The sequence below is a fragment of the Callithrix jacchus genome, chromosome 15 (assembly GCF_049354715.1).
Source record: "Callithrix jacchus isolate 240 chromosome 15, calJac240_pri, whole genome shotgun sequence".
Classification (NCBI taxonomy): Eukaryota; Metazoa; Chordata; class Mammalia; order Primates; family Cebidae; genus Callithrix; species Callithrix jacchus.
This window is the reverse complement of record NC_133516.1, coordinates 25,746,990-25,766,618: the sequence shown is the minus strand read 5'-3', so window position 1 is coordinate 25,766,618 and position 19,629 is coordinate 25,746,990. Positions and strand designations below refer to the sequence as shown.

At 40.7% G+C, this 19,629-nt stretch overlaps 1 protein-coding gene across 1 annotated transcript in view; it reads right to left on the bottom strand.

Moving 5' to 3' along the window:
- Positions 1-16,940: 16,940 nt before the first annotated feature.
- Positions 16,941-19,629, bottom strand: part of KRABD1 (KRAB domain containing 1) — a 51,184-nt gene continuing 48,495 nt past the window's right edge. The window contains exons 3-5 of the mRNA XM_078350587.1: positions 18,339-18,465; positions 17,624-17,737; positions 16,941-17,199 (exon numbers count right to left, since the gene is read on the bottom strand). Of these exons, the coding sequence (XP_078206713.1) occupies positions 17,090-17,199; positions 17,624-17,737; positions 18,339-18,465 (351 nt within the window). The 3' untranslated portion in view covers positions 16,941-17,089. The remainder of the gene's footprint in view (positions 17,200-17,623; positions 17,738-18,338; positions 18,466-19,629) is intronic.

Genomic DNA, 19,629 nt, shown 5'->3' with positions numbered 1-19,629 from the left:
GTCACATTCAGGTACACCTATCAAACGTAGATTCGGTCTCTTCACATAGTCCCCACATTTCTTGGAGACTTTGTTCATTCCTTTTTGCACTTTTTTCTCTAATCTTGCCTTCTCATTTTATTTCATTGAGTTGATCTTTGACCTCTGATATCCTTTCTTCTGCTTGGTCAATTTGGCTGTCAAAGCTTGTGCATGCTTCATGAAGTTCTCGTGCTGTGTTTTTCAGCTCCATCAATTCACTCATATTCCTCTCTAAGTTGTCCATTCTTGTTATCATTTTGTCAAATCTTTTTTCAAGGTTCTTAGTTTCTTTGCATTGAGTTAGAACATGTTCTTTTAGCTCACAGAAGTTTCTCATTACCCACCTTCTGAAGTCTGATTCTGTCATTTCATCACACTCATTCTCCATCCAGCTTTGTTCCCTTGCTGGTGAGGAGTTGTGATCCCTTGTAGGGGGAGAGGTGTCCTGGTTTCGGGTGTTTTCCTCCTTTTTGCGCTGGTTTCTTCCCATCTTTGTGGATTTATCCACCCGTCGTCTGTGTAGTTGCTTATTTTCAGATTGGGTCTCTGAGTGGACGTCCAGATTGTTGATGCTGAAGTTATTTCTGTTTCTTAATTTTCCTTCTAACAGTCTGGCCCCTCTGCTGTGGACTGCTGAGGTCCACTCCAGGCCCTGCTTGCCTGGGGATCACCTGCAGCAGCTGCAGAACAGTAAGGGTTGCTACCAGTTTCTTCTTCTGCTATTTTTGTCCCAGAATGATGCCCGCCAAATGTCAGTCTGACCAGTCCTTTGTGAGGTGACTCTTTGGATATACGGGGGTCAGGGAGGTGCTTGAGGAGACAGTCTGTTCTTTATAGGAGCTCAAGTGCTGAGCTGTGAGCTCCATTGTTCATTCATAGCTGCTAGGCAGGTACATTTAAGTCTGCTGCAGCAGAATTCATAAACCCCCTTTTTTCCCTCAGGTGCTCTGTCCCAGGGAGTTAGGGCTTTATTTATGAGTATCCATTATTCAGCTGCCTTTTTTTTTTCAGAGCTGCCCCGCCCAGCAAGGAGGCAGCCTAGTCACTGTCTGCCTATAGAGGCTTTGCTGAGCTGCTGTGGGCTCCGCCCTGCTGCCCTGTTAACTTCCCTGCAGTCCTGTTTATATGGGTGTCGTCAGAACTGCCTCAGCAGTGGTGGCCCGCCTCTATAATGGCAGACTCTCTCTGTTATGGCAGGTTGCCTTGGCAATGGCAGGTTGCCTCAGCAATGGTGGACTACCTCCATAGGGGTGGAGTGCCTCAGTAATGGCAGATGCCCCTCCCCTACCAAGCTGCACCGTCCTGGGTTCAGCTGTGCTTGCCATAAAACTCAACCTGGAGCGCTTCCAATTGCTGGGTTTTGTTGTTTGTTTTCGTGAGGTTGGGACCCGCCGAGCCTGATCACCTGGCTCACTGTTTCAGAGCCTTTTTTTTTAAGTTGAATGGTTGACTCTCTCCCAGGCATTCCAGTCACCTGCTGAAAAGGTGCCGGGATCTGTGTGATTTCCCATGTGGTGACCCACTGCACTGCCTGAAACAATGGTGCTGCCCAGAAATCTCCTGGACTGGCTCCCTGTTCCAGACCCGTTTAATCAGATGAATGGGTGAATCTGCCTTCTCATAGCTCCAATTGCCAGCTTAAAAGGGTAACCAGACCAGTGTATTTTGTATGGAGAGCTGCCATGCTGGGGCACCGGCAAAACAACTGCGCCAGCCAAAACAGCTGCGCTGGCCACCCGTGGGGCTCCTCTGCCTGGGAATCTTCTGGTCTGTGGGCAATAAAGATCCATCTGGAAATGCGGCATCCACTCATCCTCTGTGCTTTCACTGGGAGCTGCAATCCTGAGCTGCTCCTAAAGGGTCATCTTGGATCTTCTCCAGCACAAGGTCAATTTTATATATAGTCTTCCAGAGAACAAAATAAAAAGGTATATCCTCCCCGACTCATTGTATGAGGCTATCACAATCCTGACAGCACAAAACCCAATGAGTACAGTATAAAAAAAAAAAATTTAGAGCCCAATTTCATTCATGAGCATGGATGCCAAAATACTATATAGTATGCATATTTGTTATGAAGATAACAAAATTTGGAGATGCAGATAAAGTAGTAAATACAGGGAAGGTTGCTATTGTAATACTATATAGTATACATATTTACAAATAGTAAATCAAACATATCCATTTTCTAAAAGGGGAGAGGGAGCTAACATATCATTACAAATATTAGTTTATTTCAAGGATGAAAGATTTAACATAACAAATCAATTGGCTACATTAAGAGATTAAAGGATAAAAATCCTATGTTCACTGCAATAAATTTCAAAAGATAATTTGATACAATTCAACCATTTTCTCTTTCCTAATTATAAATTAAGACAAAAACCTTACTGGCTGGACACAGTGGATCACACCTCTAATCCCAGCACTTTGGGAGACCAAGGAGGAAGAATCACTTGGGCTCAGGAGTTCAGGACCAACCTGGATAACATAGTGAGACTTCCTCTCTACTAAAATTTTTTAAAAATTAGCTGGGCACAGTGACACATACCTATAATTCCAACTATTTGGGAGACTGGGGCAGAAGGATTGCTTGAGCCTGGGAGACTGAAGCTGTAATGAGCTGTGATTGTACCACTGCACTCCAGCCTGGGCTACAGAATAAGATTATGCCTGTAATCCCAGCACTTTGGGAGTCAAAGGTGGGCCGATCAACTAAGGTTGGGAGTTCGAGACCAGCCTGACAAACATGGAGAAACCCCATCTCTATTAAAAATACAAAATTAGCTGGATGTGGTGGTGCATGCCTGTAATCCCAGCTACTCAGGAGGCTGAGGCAGGAGAATCGCTTGAACCCAGAAGGCGGAGGTTGTGATGAGCTGAGGTTGTGCCACTGCACTCCAGCCTAGGCAACAAAAGTGAAACTCCATCTCAAAAAATAAAGTAAAATAAGACTGTCAAAAAAAGAAAGAAAAGAGAAAGGAGAAAGAAGAGAAGGGGAGGGAAGGGGAAGGGAGGGGAGTGGAGGGGAGGGGAGGGAAGGGAAAAAGTCTTGCTAAAACTAGAAACAGAGGGATTTCCCTTCATCTTATAAAAATATCTATAAAAGGTTACAGTAAAGATCATACTTAATAATGAAATTATTGAGATTGGGAATAAGGTAAGAAGGCCCACTATCATCATTGCTATTCAACATGGAATCAGAGGTTCTAGCTAGCTTAATAAAAGAAATAAATTAAAAGTATGAGGATTTAAAAGACAGAAACAAAACTGTTATTTACAAATTATATAAATCTAAAGTAATATACAAATTATGAGAATTAGTAGTTTAGTAAGATAGATGGATATAAACTCAGTATAAAAATACCAATTATATTTCTACATAACAGTAACATTGGTCAAATTAAATTTTTAAAAATCCATTTGTATTTATTTTCTATCACTACCACAACAAATCATAAGAAACTACTGCTTTATACTTTAAATGTATAGACAAATTTCTTATCTTATAGTTCAATAAATCAGAAATCTGACATAGGTATCATCAGGCTAAAATCAAGGTATCAGCAGGGCTGCACTGATCTCTGGAGCCTCTAGTGGAAGATGTATTTTCTTACCTTTTCTGGCTTGTAAGGACTGCCTTCATTCCTTAGCTTGTGGTTCCCTTCCTTCGTTTAGAGCCAGTAACATTGCATTACTTTTATCTTCTTCCGAAGTCACATACCCTTCTGACTAGAGTCAGGAAAGGATTTCCAGTTTTTAAGGTCTCATGTGATTAGATTGAATCCATGCAGATAATCCAGGATAATCCCCCATCTCATCAAGGTTCTTAGCCTTAACCACATCTGCAGTCTCTTTTGCCATGAATAATATGTATAAGGCAATACATTCATGGATTCTAGAGATCAGGGTATGGATATATTTGGGGGATGACATTTTTCTACCTATCACAATGCAATTTATAATAGCATTAAAATGTCAAGTATCTAGAAATAAATACATCAAAAGATCTTTAAAACACATGAAACTATAAAACATTATTGAGGACAAGTGACCACACAAAATGGTGGCATAGGAAGCTCTGGGAGCTGGTCTCGCCATCAAAGCAGCCATTGGGCTGGAAAGGGCAACTGGAATCAACTCATTCAGAACCCTGGGACCTGATCAGATGATTAAAACAACCAGGTTAGTGCTCAATGAAGGGACAGACTTCCCAAGGGTGGGGGGCAGTCTTGTTTTGGTGACTGGCTGACCACCGATAATGGATCAGAAACTTCAGTGACCACAAATAAGGAATACACATCTTGCAAAAATAGTTCATAAAAGTCACACATGGATGGCTACAGCACTCAACAAGCAAAAATAAACAGCTCTTAAGTAGTGAGAGAATCAAATTTCCAGAGTTAACCACTCTGGAGTTAATATTCAGAATGTCTTATTATGCACAAAAAAATTACAAAGCATCCCAAGGAATCTGGCCCACTCACAAGAAAAAAGAATTTGGCAAAAACTACCACTGAAGCTATTAATGTTGTTTCAAAACTGTGCTACAAAACTCAGTAAAAAGTAAACTACCATTTTTGTTATAACTGCACAGACATTTCTGATGTCTCAGTCTGCCTGGAGCAAAAAGAAACTTTATTAAGTCTAATCCAGTAAATATGGTGCTGTCAAAAATTATTTTATGTAGTATCTCAATAACTCTCCAGCTCAAACTGTATTTCAGGGCCTCTCCTTCCTTCAAGTTGTTGGTCTGGTGGCGGGCCCTCTTGGCATGGATGGCCTATGATATGGTTTGGCTGTGTCCCCACCTAAATCTCATCTTAAATTGTAGCTCCCATAATTCCCACATTATAGGAGGAACCCAGTGGGAGATAATTTAATCATGGGGGTGGTTTTTCCCATACTGTTCTCATGGTAGTGAATAAGTCTTACAAGATCTGATACTTTTATAAGGGGAAACCCCTTTCACTTGGTCCTCATTTTCTCTTGCCTGCTGCTATGTAAGATGTGCCTTTAGTCTGCTACTATGATTGTGAGGCCCCCCTAGCCACATGTAACTGTGACTCCATTAAACCTCTTTTCTTTATAAATTACTCAGTCTCAGGTACGTCTTTATCAGCAGTGTGAAAACAGACTAATACAGCCTGCAATGCAGATTCTTTTATAGTGTGGCTTATTAGACTCATGTGCCTGATAAGGTCTGAGCAGTTTCTTGGCGTAGGCAATCCTACGGAGGCAAGCCACTTGTTCTCACTATGCCAATATTTCTAATGATTCCTCCCATGATAGAGAAGTCTGTGGGTCTTCCGAGCCACTTTAGGATCTGTTTCCATAGCCTGCCTTATGCCTACTGAAAACACTTGAACTCTCCCATGCCAAACTCCACTTAGCAGAAATAATCATGGCTAAGACATGGCAGGCAAAGAATGACCTCTCATAGCCAAGCACAGTGACTCACGCCTATAATCTCAACACTTTAGGGAGGCTGAGACTGGTAGATCACCTGAGGTCAGGAGTTTGAGATCAGCCTGGCCAACATGGTGAAACTCCGTCTCTACTAAAAATACAAAAATTAGCTGGGCACGGTGGTGGGCACCTGTAATCTCAGCTCTTCAGGAGGCTGAGGCAAGAGAATTGCTTTAACCTAGGAGCTGGAGGTTGCAGTGAGCCAAGATTGTGCCATTGCACTCCAGCCTGGGCAACAAGAGCGAAACTACGTATAAAAAAAAAAAAAAAAAAAAAAGAATGGCCCCTCCTGCTATTCCTTCCAATATGTTTACAGAAGCAGAGCCTGTTGGTTCTGATGCTCATAATAAGCAAACTCCAGATGTGGTAACAGTTCAGTCACCTCACCTGAGGACCTGGAAGGATCAGGTCTCCCATCCCACTTCTTCCCCTGAATTATCCAGGAAGGGAGAGAGGTAGCAGGGATCATTTTCCCCAGACTCTCCCTCCAACCCACTTTATAAATCTACCTTTGTTTGGAAGGAAGAAGAAACTAGTTTTTTGGAGTCACGAATTTGACCTCACAATTGGCAAGTGCTCTTTGAGCTTTGTAATTGTGAGGTGGGTCTTTGTGTTCTTTCCCCACAGTAATCAACACCTCAATTATTGGCTTCAACAAAGGGTGAAGTAAAGGAGAAGTCAGTCAGTAAAACAGGGAGAAAAAGAACTTCGCAATAATGCTTCATATTTATGCTGTTACACAATGTTCCTTCTCACTTTTTCAATGTTAAGATTTGATGAGCTCAATATAACCATGAGAAATGTGTACGGACAGAGGATTTTTTTGGGGCAATGAAAATATGTATGGTACTAAAATGTATCTATTATATAATATATATTATAATTACAACAAGACTGGGTGCAGTGGCTCATGCCTGTAATCCTAGGACCTTGGGAGGCCAAGGTGGGCAGACTGCCTGAGCTCAGGAGTTGGAGACCAGCCTGGGCAACATGAAGAAACCTCATCCCTACTAACATACAAAAAATTAGATGGGAATGGTGGTGTGGGCATGTAGTCCCTACTCCTTGGGAGGCTGAGGTGGAAGAATCATTTGAACCCAGGAGGAGGAGGTTACAGTGAGCCGAGATTGTGCCACTGCACTCCAGGCTGGGCGACAGAGCCGAGACTCTGTCTCTAAAAAAAAAAAATAAAAAATGACAACAAACCCATAGAATGTACAATACCAAGAGCAAACACTAAGGTAGACTATAGACATTGGATGATAATGATGTGTCATCAGGATGATGTTAGTAATTGGGGAAGCTATGCATGTGCTGGAGTAACGGAAATATAGGAAATCTCTGTATTTTCCTCTCAATTTTGCTGTGAACCTAAAACTGCTCTAAAAATTTTTAAAAAGAAAAAGAATGTTGAAAAATAAATGAGTGCACACCAGATTAACTTTTTTAAAAATCTGGATAATGGATACATGGTATGTATTCTTACCCTTTAGAATTATGAAGTGTTTTAAATATTTATGAAAGTACAGAGAATGTTGAAGCAAATGTACTTGAAATATACTCAATGAAGAGATAATAGTCCCAAGAGAAATTAAAACAATCTCTAAGCAACTAATAATTAATAGTTTAACATACTGCTGTGAAGAAAAAAAGATTCAGTGATTAATGGAGCAAAATAGAAAGCCTGGGAATAAATCCTATGTTAGAATTTAAATACATGATTATGAGGGCCATCATAAATCAATGGGTCTCAGAACACTTATTTACTTATGGGAATACAAGATTGATTAACAACGGTTTTTTTGGTTTTTTGTTTGTCTGTTTGTTTTGTTAGATGGAGTCTCACTCTGTCACCCAGGCTAGAGTGCAGTGGCGCAATCTCGGCTCACTGAAACCTCAACTTCACAGTTCAAGCAATTCTCCTGCCTCAGCCTCCTGAGGAGCTGGGATTACAGGCACTCACCACCAAGCCCAGCTAGTTTGTGTGTGTGTGTGTGTGTGTGTGTGTGTGTATTTTTAGGGGGGTGTGTGTGTGTGTGTGTGTGTATTTTTAGTAGAGACGGGATTTCACCATGTTGGCCAGGCTGGTCTCAAACTCCTGACCTCAAGTGATCCGCCTGCCTCAGCCTTCTAAAGTGCTGGGATTACAGGCATAAGCCACCATGCCTAGCCAACAATGGGTTTGCTTTTTTTTTTCCTTAAGCTGCATATGGAAACAATGGGTTTTTATATATTGCATTAAAGATCTCAAATTCTTAAGTAAAACATTAAGAATTTACTACAGTAAAAAGCACATGACACAAATTTTTCACAATGAAATTAAAATTAGTAAACTAACAAAAATTCAACCTCACTAATTATACTAAAGAAACATAAATAAAAACAATCAAAAAGCATTTTATGCCAATTATTTTTTTAATTTAAATTACAATATTTACTGCTAAGATTTAAATTAAGTGCTGTACTGATATATTTCTAATAGCAGAGTAAATTGGTATAATCTTTTAAAAAGGCAATATGGCAGCATGTTTTTAAAACCTAAAATAATTATATTTTTGGATTTGGTTAATCTCATTCCTGGGAATTTATTTCAAGCAAATCATTCAAAAGAAAAGGAAAAAATCACTATATTCATGACATTGCTGACAGCAATACCATTTGCAATAGCTCACAGATAGAAATGTCCTAATGCCCATCAATGCGTTTCAATAAAAATAAACTAACACCAACTGGATGGATACTGGGGTGGGGAATGTGAGTAAGATACAGTCTCGGCCCAGCACAGTGGCTCATGCCTGCAATCCCAGCACTGTGGAAAGTGTGGTAGGTAGATTGCTTGAGCTTAGGAGTTCAAGACCAGCCTGGGCAACAAGGCAAAACCTCATATCTATAAAATATACAAAAATTAGCCAGGTGTGGTGGTGTATGCCTGTAGTCCCGGCTCCTGGAGAAGCTGAAGTAGAATGATTGCTTGAGCCCAGAAGGTCGAGGCTACAGTGAGTCGAGATCATGCCATTGCATTCCAGCCTGGGTGAAAGAGTGAGACACTGTCTCAAATTTAGAAAAAAAAAAAAGACACAATCTTTACTTTCAAAAGAATTCACAATTTGGAGCGGGGAATAAAGAAGAGTACTTCCACTCACAAACAGTAATTACAGGGTATACAGAATTGGGTAAAGGGGATGATGCTTAAGATAATAGTAATGAAAGGAAAATGACACAAAACATTTTATCTGTTATGATTCAATAATGTATACATAGGGACAAGAGTTAGCAATGGACATAGAGAAATAAAAATGAGGATCTACTGGAGTATCAGAACTGGAGGTATATTTTTCTTTAACTTTTGCTTACAGTAGTTGTAATTTATTGGTACAATACTGTGATAAATTTTTCACTGTCCTATAAGAGTCATAATACATGAACACATATGATTATGTAGTCTCAGCCTAAATAATAGCAGTGTCATAATCAAATGGAACTGAGATCCAAGTGTATTGCATAAAATTCATTCAAATTTTAGCCAGTCCAAGTGCTTACCACCTTCTTGGCACATCTTCCTATCTCAACAGTTGACTCTGTTACATATACAATGTGATCCTCACACATACATCCATTTAGGTACCTTCTGTTCTCAACAAACATGGCTGGAAGCTAACGCTCTTCCCCATCCAGAGCTGTGATCAAGGCTGCAGTTGTTCTCCCCAAGCCCTCTGCCTCTCTCACCTCCATTTTTCCTTTCAGTTTCTGACCTCTCACCAGAGAGGCTCATGAGCAAGATTTTCAGCCACTCCCAATCCTGAGCATGGGAAGATAGAGACTGTAGCTGGCTACAGCCTACACATGTGTGGGAGCGGGATCTTGGGATATCTTTCAGCAATGCAGGGACGGAAGTAGGAAAGAGAAGCTTGGGATCCCTGACCTCAAAGATCCTAGCTTACATCACAAAGCACCAACATGGGTACCTGAATGAGAAAGGTGATGCAATCACAATCACATGTGGATCCTGGGGTCACTCTCTGGGTTTGAATTCTGACCACTCATACCCAGTATGCATCTGTAAAATGCTTACCTCACACTTACTGTAGGACTGAGATAAAGCATATAAAGTCTACATCATAGGACTTGGTTCATGGTAAGAACATAATAAATGGTAGTGTTACTATTTGTTATTTCTATTATTGAGAAGAGGACTTTCTGGATAGCCCTGTTCCTTATAACAAGCCCACTGCTCACATAAGGGAGGCATCAAAACATCTGGGTCTCAGTAGCAAAGGGCAGGCCATGCCTGCAATTTACTCTGGACATTCTCTACAACCTGCCTCCCACTGCCATTTGTCTATTATGCACTTCACCCCATTAAGGATACTCAAGGTTGCCAGCAGCCGGCAGAGCTACTGATGCTATTGCAACTGGACATTGAGATTTCAGCCATGCAACCAAACTGGACATTCTGGGGGTGGGGAGGGGCGGGTACCAAACTGAAGATTTCTAAGCTTGACTCCTAGCCAACTTTGCCTTAATTCACTCTGTAGACTTTTTTCCACAGCAGCCCATACAAGTTCCAAGTTCATTTAAGAGCCTATCTTTACTGCCATGCAACAACCTGGGAAACACAAATTATAGTTGACATAAAACACAATTACACAATCTCAATAAGCACAATAAAAACCCTCATTTAAGGCTGGGCATGGTGACTCACACCTGTAATCTCAACACTTTGGGAGGCTGAGGCGGGTGGATCACCTGAGGTCAGCAGTTCAAGACCAGCCTGGCCAACAGGGTGAAACCCCCATTTCTACTAAAAATACAATAATTAGCTGGGCATGGTGGTAGGTGCCTGTAATCCCAGCTACTTGGGAGGCTAAGAGAATCGCTTGAACCCAGGAGGCGGAGGTTGCAGTGAGTGGAGATGGCGCCACTGCACTCCTGCCTGGCAACAGAGCAAGACTCCGTTTCAAAACAAACAAACTTAATTTAAGAAGGGTTCTTGATGGTTCCAGTCATCCCTCTGAGAATTTTACACTCCCAAGTTCCTGTCCAATCACACTACTTATCTCTCCAGAGCTTAATGGAGTTCCCTTTAGCTTCCAAGATCCCAGGAAAAGCGGTGCCTTTTGCCCCAAGATACTCTGACTATAGGGCCAACCTATTCTCTTCAATTGTTTAACCCACTAACCCGACAGACTCCTGATTTGATCCATTAGACGGTCTAATGTCCTATAATTCAAAGGGTGGTTTGTGTGCTGGTGACCATCTGAGGACTTTTTCTCACTGGTTTGTAAGTACAGAAATTGAGAATAAATGTTTAAAATTTTATATAGCACTTTACACTGCCAGAACATCCAAGCATATAATCAGTGAACTCATTTCACACAAGGTTTACACCAGTTTGGAACCCATGCAATGAGTCACATGAGGCATGAGCTATGTGTTAGTCATGTACAACAGAAGCATTTATTTGTGTTTGAAAGATTGGTGGGGGAAGTAGGGGACTAATAACCATAGGGAACCCTGGTTTAAACTCCACTCAATTTTCCAAAGATGATCCAGAAAAGCTTAGCAGACTTGTAATGGTTAATATTAGGTGTCAACTTGATTAGATCGAAGGATGCCTACATAGCTGGTCAAGTATTGTTTCTGGGTCTATCTGTGAGGGCGTTGCCAGAGGAGTGTGACATTTAGTGGACTGGAAGAGGAAGACCCACCCTCAGTGTGAGTGAGCACCATCCAACTGGCTGCCAGCACAGCTAAAACAAAGTAGGCAGAAGGTGGAATAACTTTGCTTGCTCAGTCATCTGGCTTTCACCTTTCTCCTGTGCTGAATACTTCCCTCTGTTCCTCCTGTCCTTGAACATCAGACTCTAGGTTCTTTGGCCTTTAGACTCTTGGACTGACACCGGTGGTTTGCTAGGGGCTCTTAGGCCTTTGGCCGCAGAATGAAGGCTGCACTGTTGACTTCCCTGCTTTTGAGGTTTTCACTGAGACAGCCACTAATGGCTTCTTTCTTCCCCAGCTGGCAGACCGCCTATTGTGGGACTTTGCCTTGTGACTGTGTAAGCCAATTCTTCCTCATAAACTCCCTTTCATATATGGATATATCCTATTAGTTCTGTCCCTCTAGAGATCCCTAATACAAGATTGGTTAGGTATCTTTTTTTAAAACATGTATGGCGGACAGAAGGAACAGAAATATAGCACGGCCATCTTCTTATTTTCCAATAAGGGGCATCAAAAACCAATGCATAACTATAACAAAAGCCTACAAGTCTCATGATTACTTCATAAAAGATTATTTTTATGCCAAAAAGAGAAAGAATGACTATGTATATGTTTCCAAGTACTGTGGGTCATCTTATGTGTACATATATACCTCATATACAAAGAGATTTCTACCACATTTCCTTCATTTTCTAACTGCAAATTAGTAGAAATTTTATCATGGACTTTCACTGGTCTACAGACTCCTGTTTTGGAACCGCTGGTCTATCTATTTTGCCTGGCTCCTGTTTCACCAACCTTAATTCTTCCCATGCTATCAATGACCTTGCTAGAAAGCAGGTCGATTACACAGATAGCCCTGGTTTAAACTCCTGATCAGCTTCCCTTGGCAAGGATGAAGTTCAGTCTCTTTAGCATGGCATACCAGCTTCTTAGTAAGTTAAATGTTGTTCACCTCTTCAACATTAATTCTTAGAGTAACCCTCAGTATCACAGTAAATATTTTCAGCTCCCTAGTATGTCTGGATGGCCCATTATGCCCGAGACACAAGGAGTTCCACGCAGGCTGCTAATTACAAATACATGAGATTCACATAATCCAGTTGGTTTATGAGCTTAATATACAGGTGGGTGAGACCATTTCATGTGAGTACTTAGTTTCCTTTATCTTCTTCTTGCCCTGGTAACCTCTCAATCTGAAGAACAGATCTTAAAAACAAGTTCCCTTTTTGCAAGGTATCTAGAAACAGTCCATGGATACATTACTCATTATCCATCACCTGCAATGTAGTTACCAATAATGCACTCAGACCATAAATATCACAGTCTGGCCCTCCAGGGATGTTTCCTCTTGCTCCCTGGATTGACGCTCCTCATCCTGGGGTTCCCAAACCTCTCTGCTGTTTAAATAAATCTGCGAACTCCATAAACTGAGGTTCTTTCCTTTCTCACCTCACAGTATGTCTCCTCAAGACCATTTCTCTAAGTGACAATGCTGCTTTCAGCTACAAGAGCTTGCTCTGAGTTCATACTTTCTAACCATGGATAAAATGATCTCTAAATAGGTTAGGACTATTCTGGCTCAAATTCATCTACATCTAGCTCACTTACACTTTTCTAAACTGTAGCTTCTGGCCAAGCATAGCCTTTGCCTACAACAAAGGGTAACCTTTGCAAAGGTGAGACAAGGGAAAGGGAGGTAATTCATCACCCTATTCCTGAAAATGTCATCTGAAAGCAGTCAACCTACAAAGACTTATATACCTTTTCATAAATAAAGCTGCTTGACCCCGTTATGGAGGGAAGAAAAGACACACACATAAAAACTAGACAGCAAATTATTCCTTTGAACCCAGAAAAGAAGTCCTCATATGGAAAATAACTAACTGACTTTTTGGAGACAAGGTCTTGCTCTGTCACTCAAGCTGGAGAGCAAAGGCATGATGACGGCTCAGTGCAGCCTCAAACTCCTGGGTTCAAGTGGTCCTCCTGCCTCAGCCTCCTGAGTAGCAAGGACTATAGGTGTGTGCCAGCACACCCATCTAATTTTTTTAATTTTTTGTAGAGATGAGGGTCTTGCTATGTTGCCCAAGCTGGTCTTCAACCCCTGGACTCCAGTGATCCTTCTGTCTCAGCCTCCCAAAGTGCTGGGACTACAGGCCTGAGCTACCATGCCCAGACACAAACTTCTTAATTAAGTTTCCTGTGAAATGTCAAATGAACCCAATGGCTAGTATTCATTGAATGTGGCACCCCAGATGAAATCAACCCTGAAAAAGTAAAGTTGAAGACCAGTTCCTATTTACTACTATGTTCCAGCCTCCTATGAGGCCTAGGCATAAACACCTCTCTAAAAAGTCCATTTCTGGCAGCAGTATCTTCAGTTTCTATTTGAATCTCTCTCTTCCTAAGTTGAGTGAAATCACTCATTTCTGCCATTCTTATAATGTACTCAAATGGTCATGCTATATATTCATAGTGGAAATGTATTCATATTTCCTGACGTTTTTTCACCTAATCATTGCTTCTTGCCCTTGAGAAGTGACAACTTGCTACAACAGACAAAAACCCATGGGGTTTTTGTCCACCACAAGGGGTAAAACTGAGCAGCAAGTGTGCTGTGGCTATCCACAGAAAGGTAACAATGCAGAGTGGAGAGGGATGCATGAAAGACTGAGTATAAAAGGCAGTATGAAATTTACAAAGTGCAAAGGGCCTATTAAGTCCAGGAGAGACCACAGAAAGGAGGAGAGGAGAGGAGAGGGCATTTGGGGGAGCTCCAGTGTAGTTTTTCTGATGCTGAAAAATGTCTGAACTAAGACTGTAATGTCTGTCCCACACATGAGATTTATAGAAAATCTGTGTATCTGGTCCTTGCAGATGTGTTTCTAACACTAATATTTCTTTCTGATTTCTTTTGTGGATGGCTTATATTTTCTATATGAAGTTTCTCATTACTATCTCCTTCACAAAATCTTTCTCATTTTTATTCATTTCATCCCTTGGGAAATTTCTTTTATGCCTAACTTGCCCTCTGATCTGCAGATTATCTTGAATATCAGGTCCCCTTCTCAGATATTCACCTGATACCATGCCACAGAATTTGTGTTTATCAGAAATTATTTGAAGTCAAATGCTCATTCTCAGCCCAGGTTTTCCCATCTGATAAAGAAGAAATGCATACAAATACCACCTCTCTCAGCAATGCTAGAGGGAACTACACCAGAAAGTTAGTCAGCAAACATTTCTTGCAAAGGGCTGCAAAGTAAATATTTTAGGCTCTTCAGGCCATACATTTCTGTTTCAAGTACTCAGCCGTATCACTGTAATGTGAATGCAGCTATAGACAATACATAATGAATGAACATGACTGTATTTCAGTAAAACTTCATTTACAGACACTGAAATTTGAATTTCACATAATTATGTGTTACAAAATCTTCTTCTTTTGATTTCCTTCATCCACTAAAAAATTCAACCATTCTTATTTCACAGAGCATACACAAAAAGACTGGTGGTAGGTCAGATTTTGGCCTATGGGCCACAGTTTGCCTGAACTAAACAGCAAATAAGATTAATATGTCTTATTATTACACAGCTTTTGTGTCCTTATAAAATGCTTTTTAAAAAAGAGACAAGGTCTCATTCTGTCACCTAAGACTGAGTACAGTAGTGTGATCACAGCCCAATGAAGCCTTGAACTCCTGGGCTCACGCAATCCTCCTGCCTCAGCCTCCTGAATAACTGCAACTACAGGCATGTAACACTACACCTGGCTAATTTTATATTTTTAGAGATGGGGGTCTTACTATGTTGCCCAAGCTGGCCTCAAACTCCTAGCTTCATGCAATCCTCCTGCCACAGCCTTCCAAGTAACATGGATTGTAGATGTGAGCCACTACACCCGAAATGTCTTTAGAGCATTTAGGTAATAAGGTGAGACAAGGAAAAGTCTTGAATCCTAATAGGGAAGAGAAAGCTTTATCAGAGTTTACAAGTCCAAAGAGAGTTCAAGATGAAAAGGTAGCTAAGAAAGAGGAATCAAAAAGGGAAGGTCATGGGCTATGGGAATGAATGTTAGTATAAAAATACTGAGAACGAATAAGGATGGGAACATGAAACACAGGACTCAGATAAGGTAGGGAAAGAACGGAGATATAATTGGGAGGCATGAAGTTAGGAAAGAATCTCTTAGGTGAAAAACAACAAAAATTATCAAATAACTCTGTATAAAATATTACGCTATAAATGAGAAAAGTATGATATTATTCCTGTTGTCAGCCTGTAACTTACTTGGAAAATATAATATATATAAAACTGTTAAAGAACAACATAATATTGAATTTGGAGAACGCATATCTAACCTATCACCCAAAATAACTTCGCTCATGAATCATAACGTCACCACGTCTTTGCCAAAGACTAACCAATGAAATCAGCAATATAAGGATTGTACATCACTGACTATGATTTATCCAAGGAATGGAGGGTGGGGTTCAACACACCAAAAATCAATCAATGTAATGTGTGCCATATTAATAGAATACAGGAAAGAACCAAATTCGACAGTCACAGAATATCATTTCACAAACTCCAACACCCTTCCATGACAAATACTCAACAAATTAGCAACTTGATAACTTGATAAACAGCATTTCTAAGAAATCATAGTTAACATCATACTTAATGGTGTAAGGTTGATGCTTTCCCCCCTAATATCAAGAGTAAGACAAGAATGTCCACTCTTGCAACTTGTATCCAACATTGTGCCAAAGGTTCTAGCCAGAGTAATCAGCAAGAGAAAAAGTAAAAGGCATTCAGATTAGAAAGAAAAAGGTAAAACTATCTCTATTTGCAGATGACATAATTTTGTATGTAGAAAATACAAAAGAAATTCATCGAAATCCAAAACTTGTGCTTCAAAGGACAGTATTAGGAAAGTAAAAAGACAATCCACAAAATGGGATGAAATGTTTGTAAGCCATTATCTGATATGGATTTAGTATCCAAATGTCAGAACTTTTAAAACACAAAAATAAAAGGAAAAATAACCAAGTTTAAAATAAGCAGAGTTTGAATAGACATTTCTCCAAAGAGAATACATAAATGGCCAATACGCACAAAAAAGATGCTCAATGTCATTAGCCACTGGAGAAATGTAAATAAAAACTACAGTGAGACAGCACTTCACATCACCAGGATGGCTACAGCCAAAAAGGGAGACAATATTAAGTGTTAGTGAGGATGTGAGGAATTAGGAACCCTCATACATTGCTGGAGGGAATGTAAATTGATATAGGCACTTTAGAAAAAGTTTTGGCATTCCTTGACATGTTATACAAAGAGTTACCATATGACCCAACAAGTATATATCTAGAGTATGTACCCATGAGAAAACACATTTGCATTATAACTTGTATACTACTGTACTGATACATGTTACAAAACAGATTAACTTTGAAAACATTATGTTAAGTGGAAGCCAGTGGCAAATCTATAGAAACAAAAAATAGAAAGTTAGTTTCCTAAAACCAAGAGTTGGGAGTTGGGTATGGTGAATGATTCCTAACAGTAGAAGTTTCTAAAGATCTAAAAGTAGACTGTGGCATGCTTGCAAAACTCTGTGAATATTCTAAATCCCACTTAATTGAATACTTTAAATGCATGAATTGCATGATTTGTGATTTATATCTCCACAAAGCTGTTTAAAAAAAGACATGAGAACCTGCTTTGTGCATCAAAATGAATTATTTTAATGAATGAAAAACATTAACTACAGAAACTAGTCTACAGAAAAAGAAAATGTGCATTTGACATCATTTAAGGTGGCTCTTACATCGACTCCTGACTTGGAAAACTGGTATTTAAATGTCAAGAATTAAGCCTTTCTCCTGTCTTCCCAGCATCGACGATTTTGAAGAATTTTTGATTTTATTACATATAACATTGCTTTAGCTAAGTAAGTATATCTTCTCAGTTCTGAGTGTCCTAGAGGGGGAGAAAATCATAACAACTATAAGCTACCTTAAAATATTTCGGTATAAAAACTTTAAAATTTTTACTTATTAATTCTGATGAAAATAATTTTTTCTACTTGTATTATTGGTCAGTGGACAAGATAATACTGCACCAAGTTTATCAATTTTCCAAAACTAGAGAAACTGGAAAAAAAGTGATCACAAATGACCAAGTAATAAAAGCATCCCAGTATGTGAAATACTGAAGCAGGGTGTTGTGTACTCCAGTTTAAAGGGATGAGAAGCAATGAATAACACATCAGTCAGCAAGAATGTGATTGATGATACCAATGTACTCCATGATGTTGGGCACAGAGAACACACACTTTTCCTTTCGATGAAATGAAGGCAAAGGAAGAGATGAAGCTGGAGAGGATCCCTCTTGCTTAACTCACCTATAAAGCCTGCTCTCCAGTCCCTCCTGCTTAGGACTCCCTGTGGTTGGGTGAAACAGGGCTCTTTCCCTTGCTCCAGATGAGAGATCAAAGCTGGTTTGGAAGTCGGTGGTACTGCTTGAAGGGAAGAAAACATAACATAATAATGAGCATAGTCATGAGGGTCAAACTCAAGCCCATGGCTCCAAGACAAGCAAGGAAGGTGAGGAGGATAATTCCTGGGTGGGTTATATGAGAGGTACCCTAAAGAGGTACAGGGAGGGATCCTGGGAAGAAGAGTCAGGAAAGTTCTTCCAAGTAAGCCTGAAATACCCTGGAAGGCATATTTCTATTTAAAGGGAAACAAAATTTTTACCTTCTTTGTCAGAGAATGGAAATCTCCCACTGTGGGAAAAAGACAAATGGCTCTAGGAGTAACTCCCAGTGGGAGACAAAGTGGCTGGGTTCTCTCAAGATAATTTGGAGGTTCAATACTAGGCTAAGAGTATCAAGATATAGCTCAAGCCCTACTGTACTCAGAATCACCTCTGAGGCAGGTAGGGAAGGAGGGTAGCTTTTATGATAGAAAAAGAAAGAAAGCCCTTTGCAGGTCAATAGACATCAAGGCTTTCCATACCCGGAACCTCTGAAATCGCTATTTGGGGTCAGCTTATAATTATAAAAGAGCCCTTCAACCTGAGGGCCCAGGCAGAAACCAGCAGGAGAGAGGCCTTACCTACAAAGGCCACAGCCTCATAGTTCTCCAGCATCACATCCCTGTATAAGGCTCTCTGGTCAGGCACCATGATGGCCCATTCCTTCTTAGTGAAGTACACAGCCACGTCATCAAAAGCCACTGATTCCTGAAACGACAAGTTCCTAGTTTCCCAGACCTCAGTACTTTGGTGCTGGTCAAAACTGTCAATGAGACACCTGAGAAGGGCACCTATGATGATACATATTCAGTATTGGGTCCTTCACGTGCCTGCAGAGTTTTTGTGTGAAATTTAGGTGTGGAGGAACATGCAGAATTAAAGGTAGCCAGAGTTCAGCATACTTTCCCAGTAACTATAATTACAACTCTGCTATGAGCTTCTAAACATGTGACCTCAACACAAACACTGAACCAGCTGAACAGGAGCTGGGCGTGGGCCTGAGCATGAAATTATGCATGTGGGGCCAGGCGCAGTGGCTCATGCCTATAATCCCAGCATTTTGGGAAACCAAGGCAGGCAGATCATCTGAGGTCAAGAGTTCGAGACCAATCTGCCCAACATGGAGAAACCCCATCTCTACTAGAAATACAGAAATTGGCCAGGCATGGTGGCACATGCCTTTAACCCCAGCTACTCGGGAGGCTGAGGCAGGAGAATCGCTTAAACCCAGGAAGTGGAGGTTGCAGTGAGCTGAGATCGCACCATTGCACCCCAGCCTGGGCAACAAGAGCGAAACTCTGTCTCAAAATAAAAGAAAAAAAAAGGAAGTGCACATGTGGAAGGAGAACTGATGCCTGAACATAGCTGACATCTTAGCTCTAACTCCCTCCCCAATTTGTATATATCCAAGTAATTATTTGGGTTACTCATATTACTCCATCTCCCAATTCTACTTTCATTCTAATCCTTCTTTTGTTTTTTTTTTTTTGTTTTGTTTTGAGATAGAATTTTGCACTTGTTGCCCAGGTTGGAGTACAATGGCGTGATCTTGGCTCACTGTAACCTCCACCTCCCAGGTTCAGGTGATTCTCCTGCCTCAGCCTCCTGAGTAACTGGGATTACAGACATGCACCACCACGCCTGGCTAATTTTGTATTTATAGTAGAGACAGGGTTTCTCCATGTTGGTCTGGCTGGTTTCTAACTCCTGACCTGAGGTGATCCACCCACCTCGGCCTCCCAAAGTGCTGGGATTAGGCATGAGCCACTGTGCCCAGCCTCACTCTAATCCCTTCTTGCCTGTCTCTTTGCCCACTACCCCAAGCACAAAGCTCTCCAATCTGTCAGTGAGTTCCCACCCACAGCCCACCTT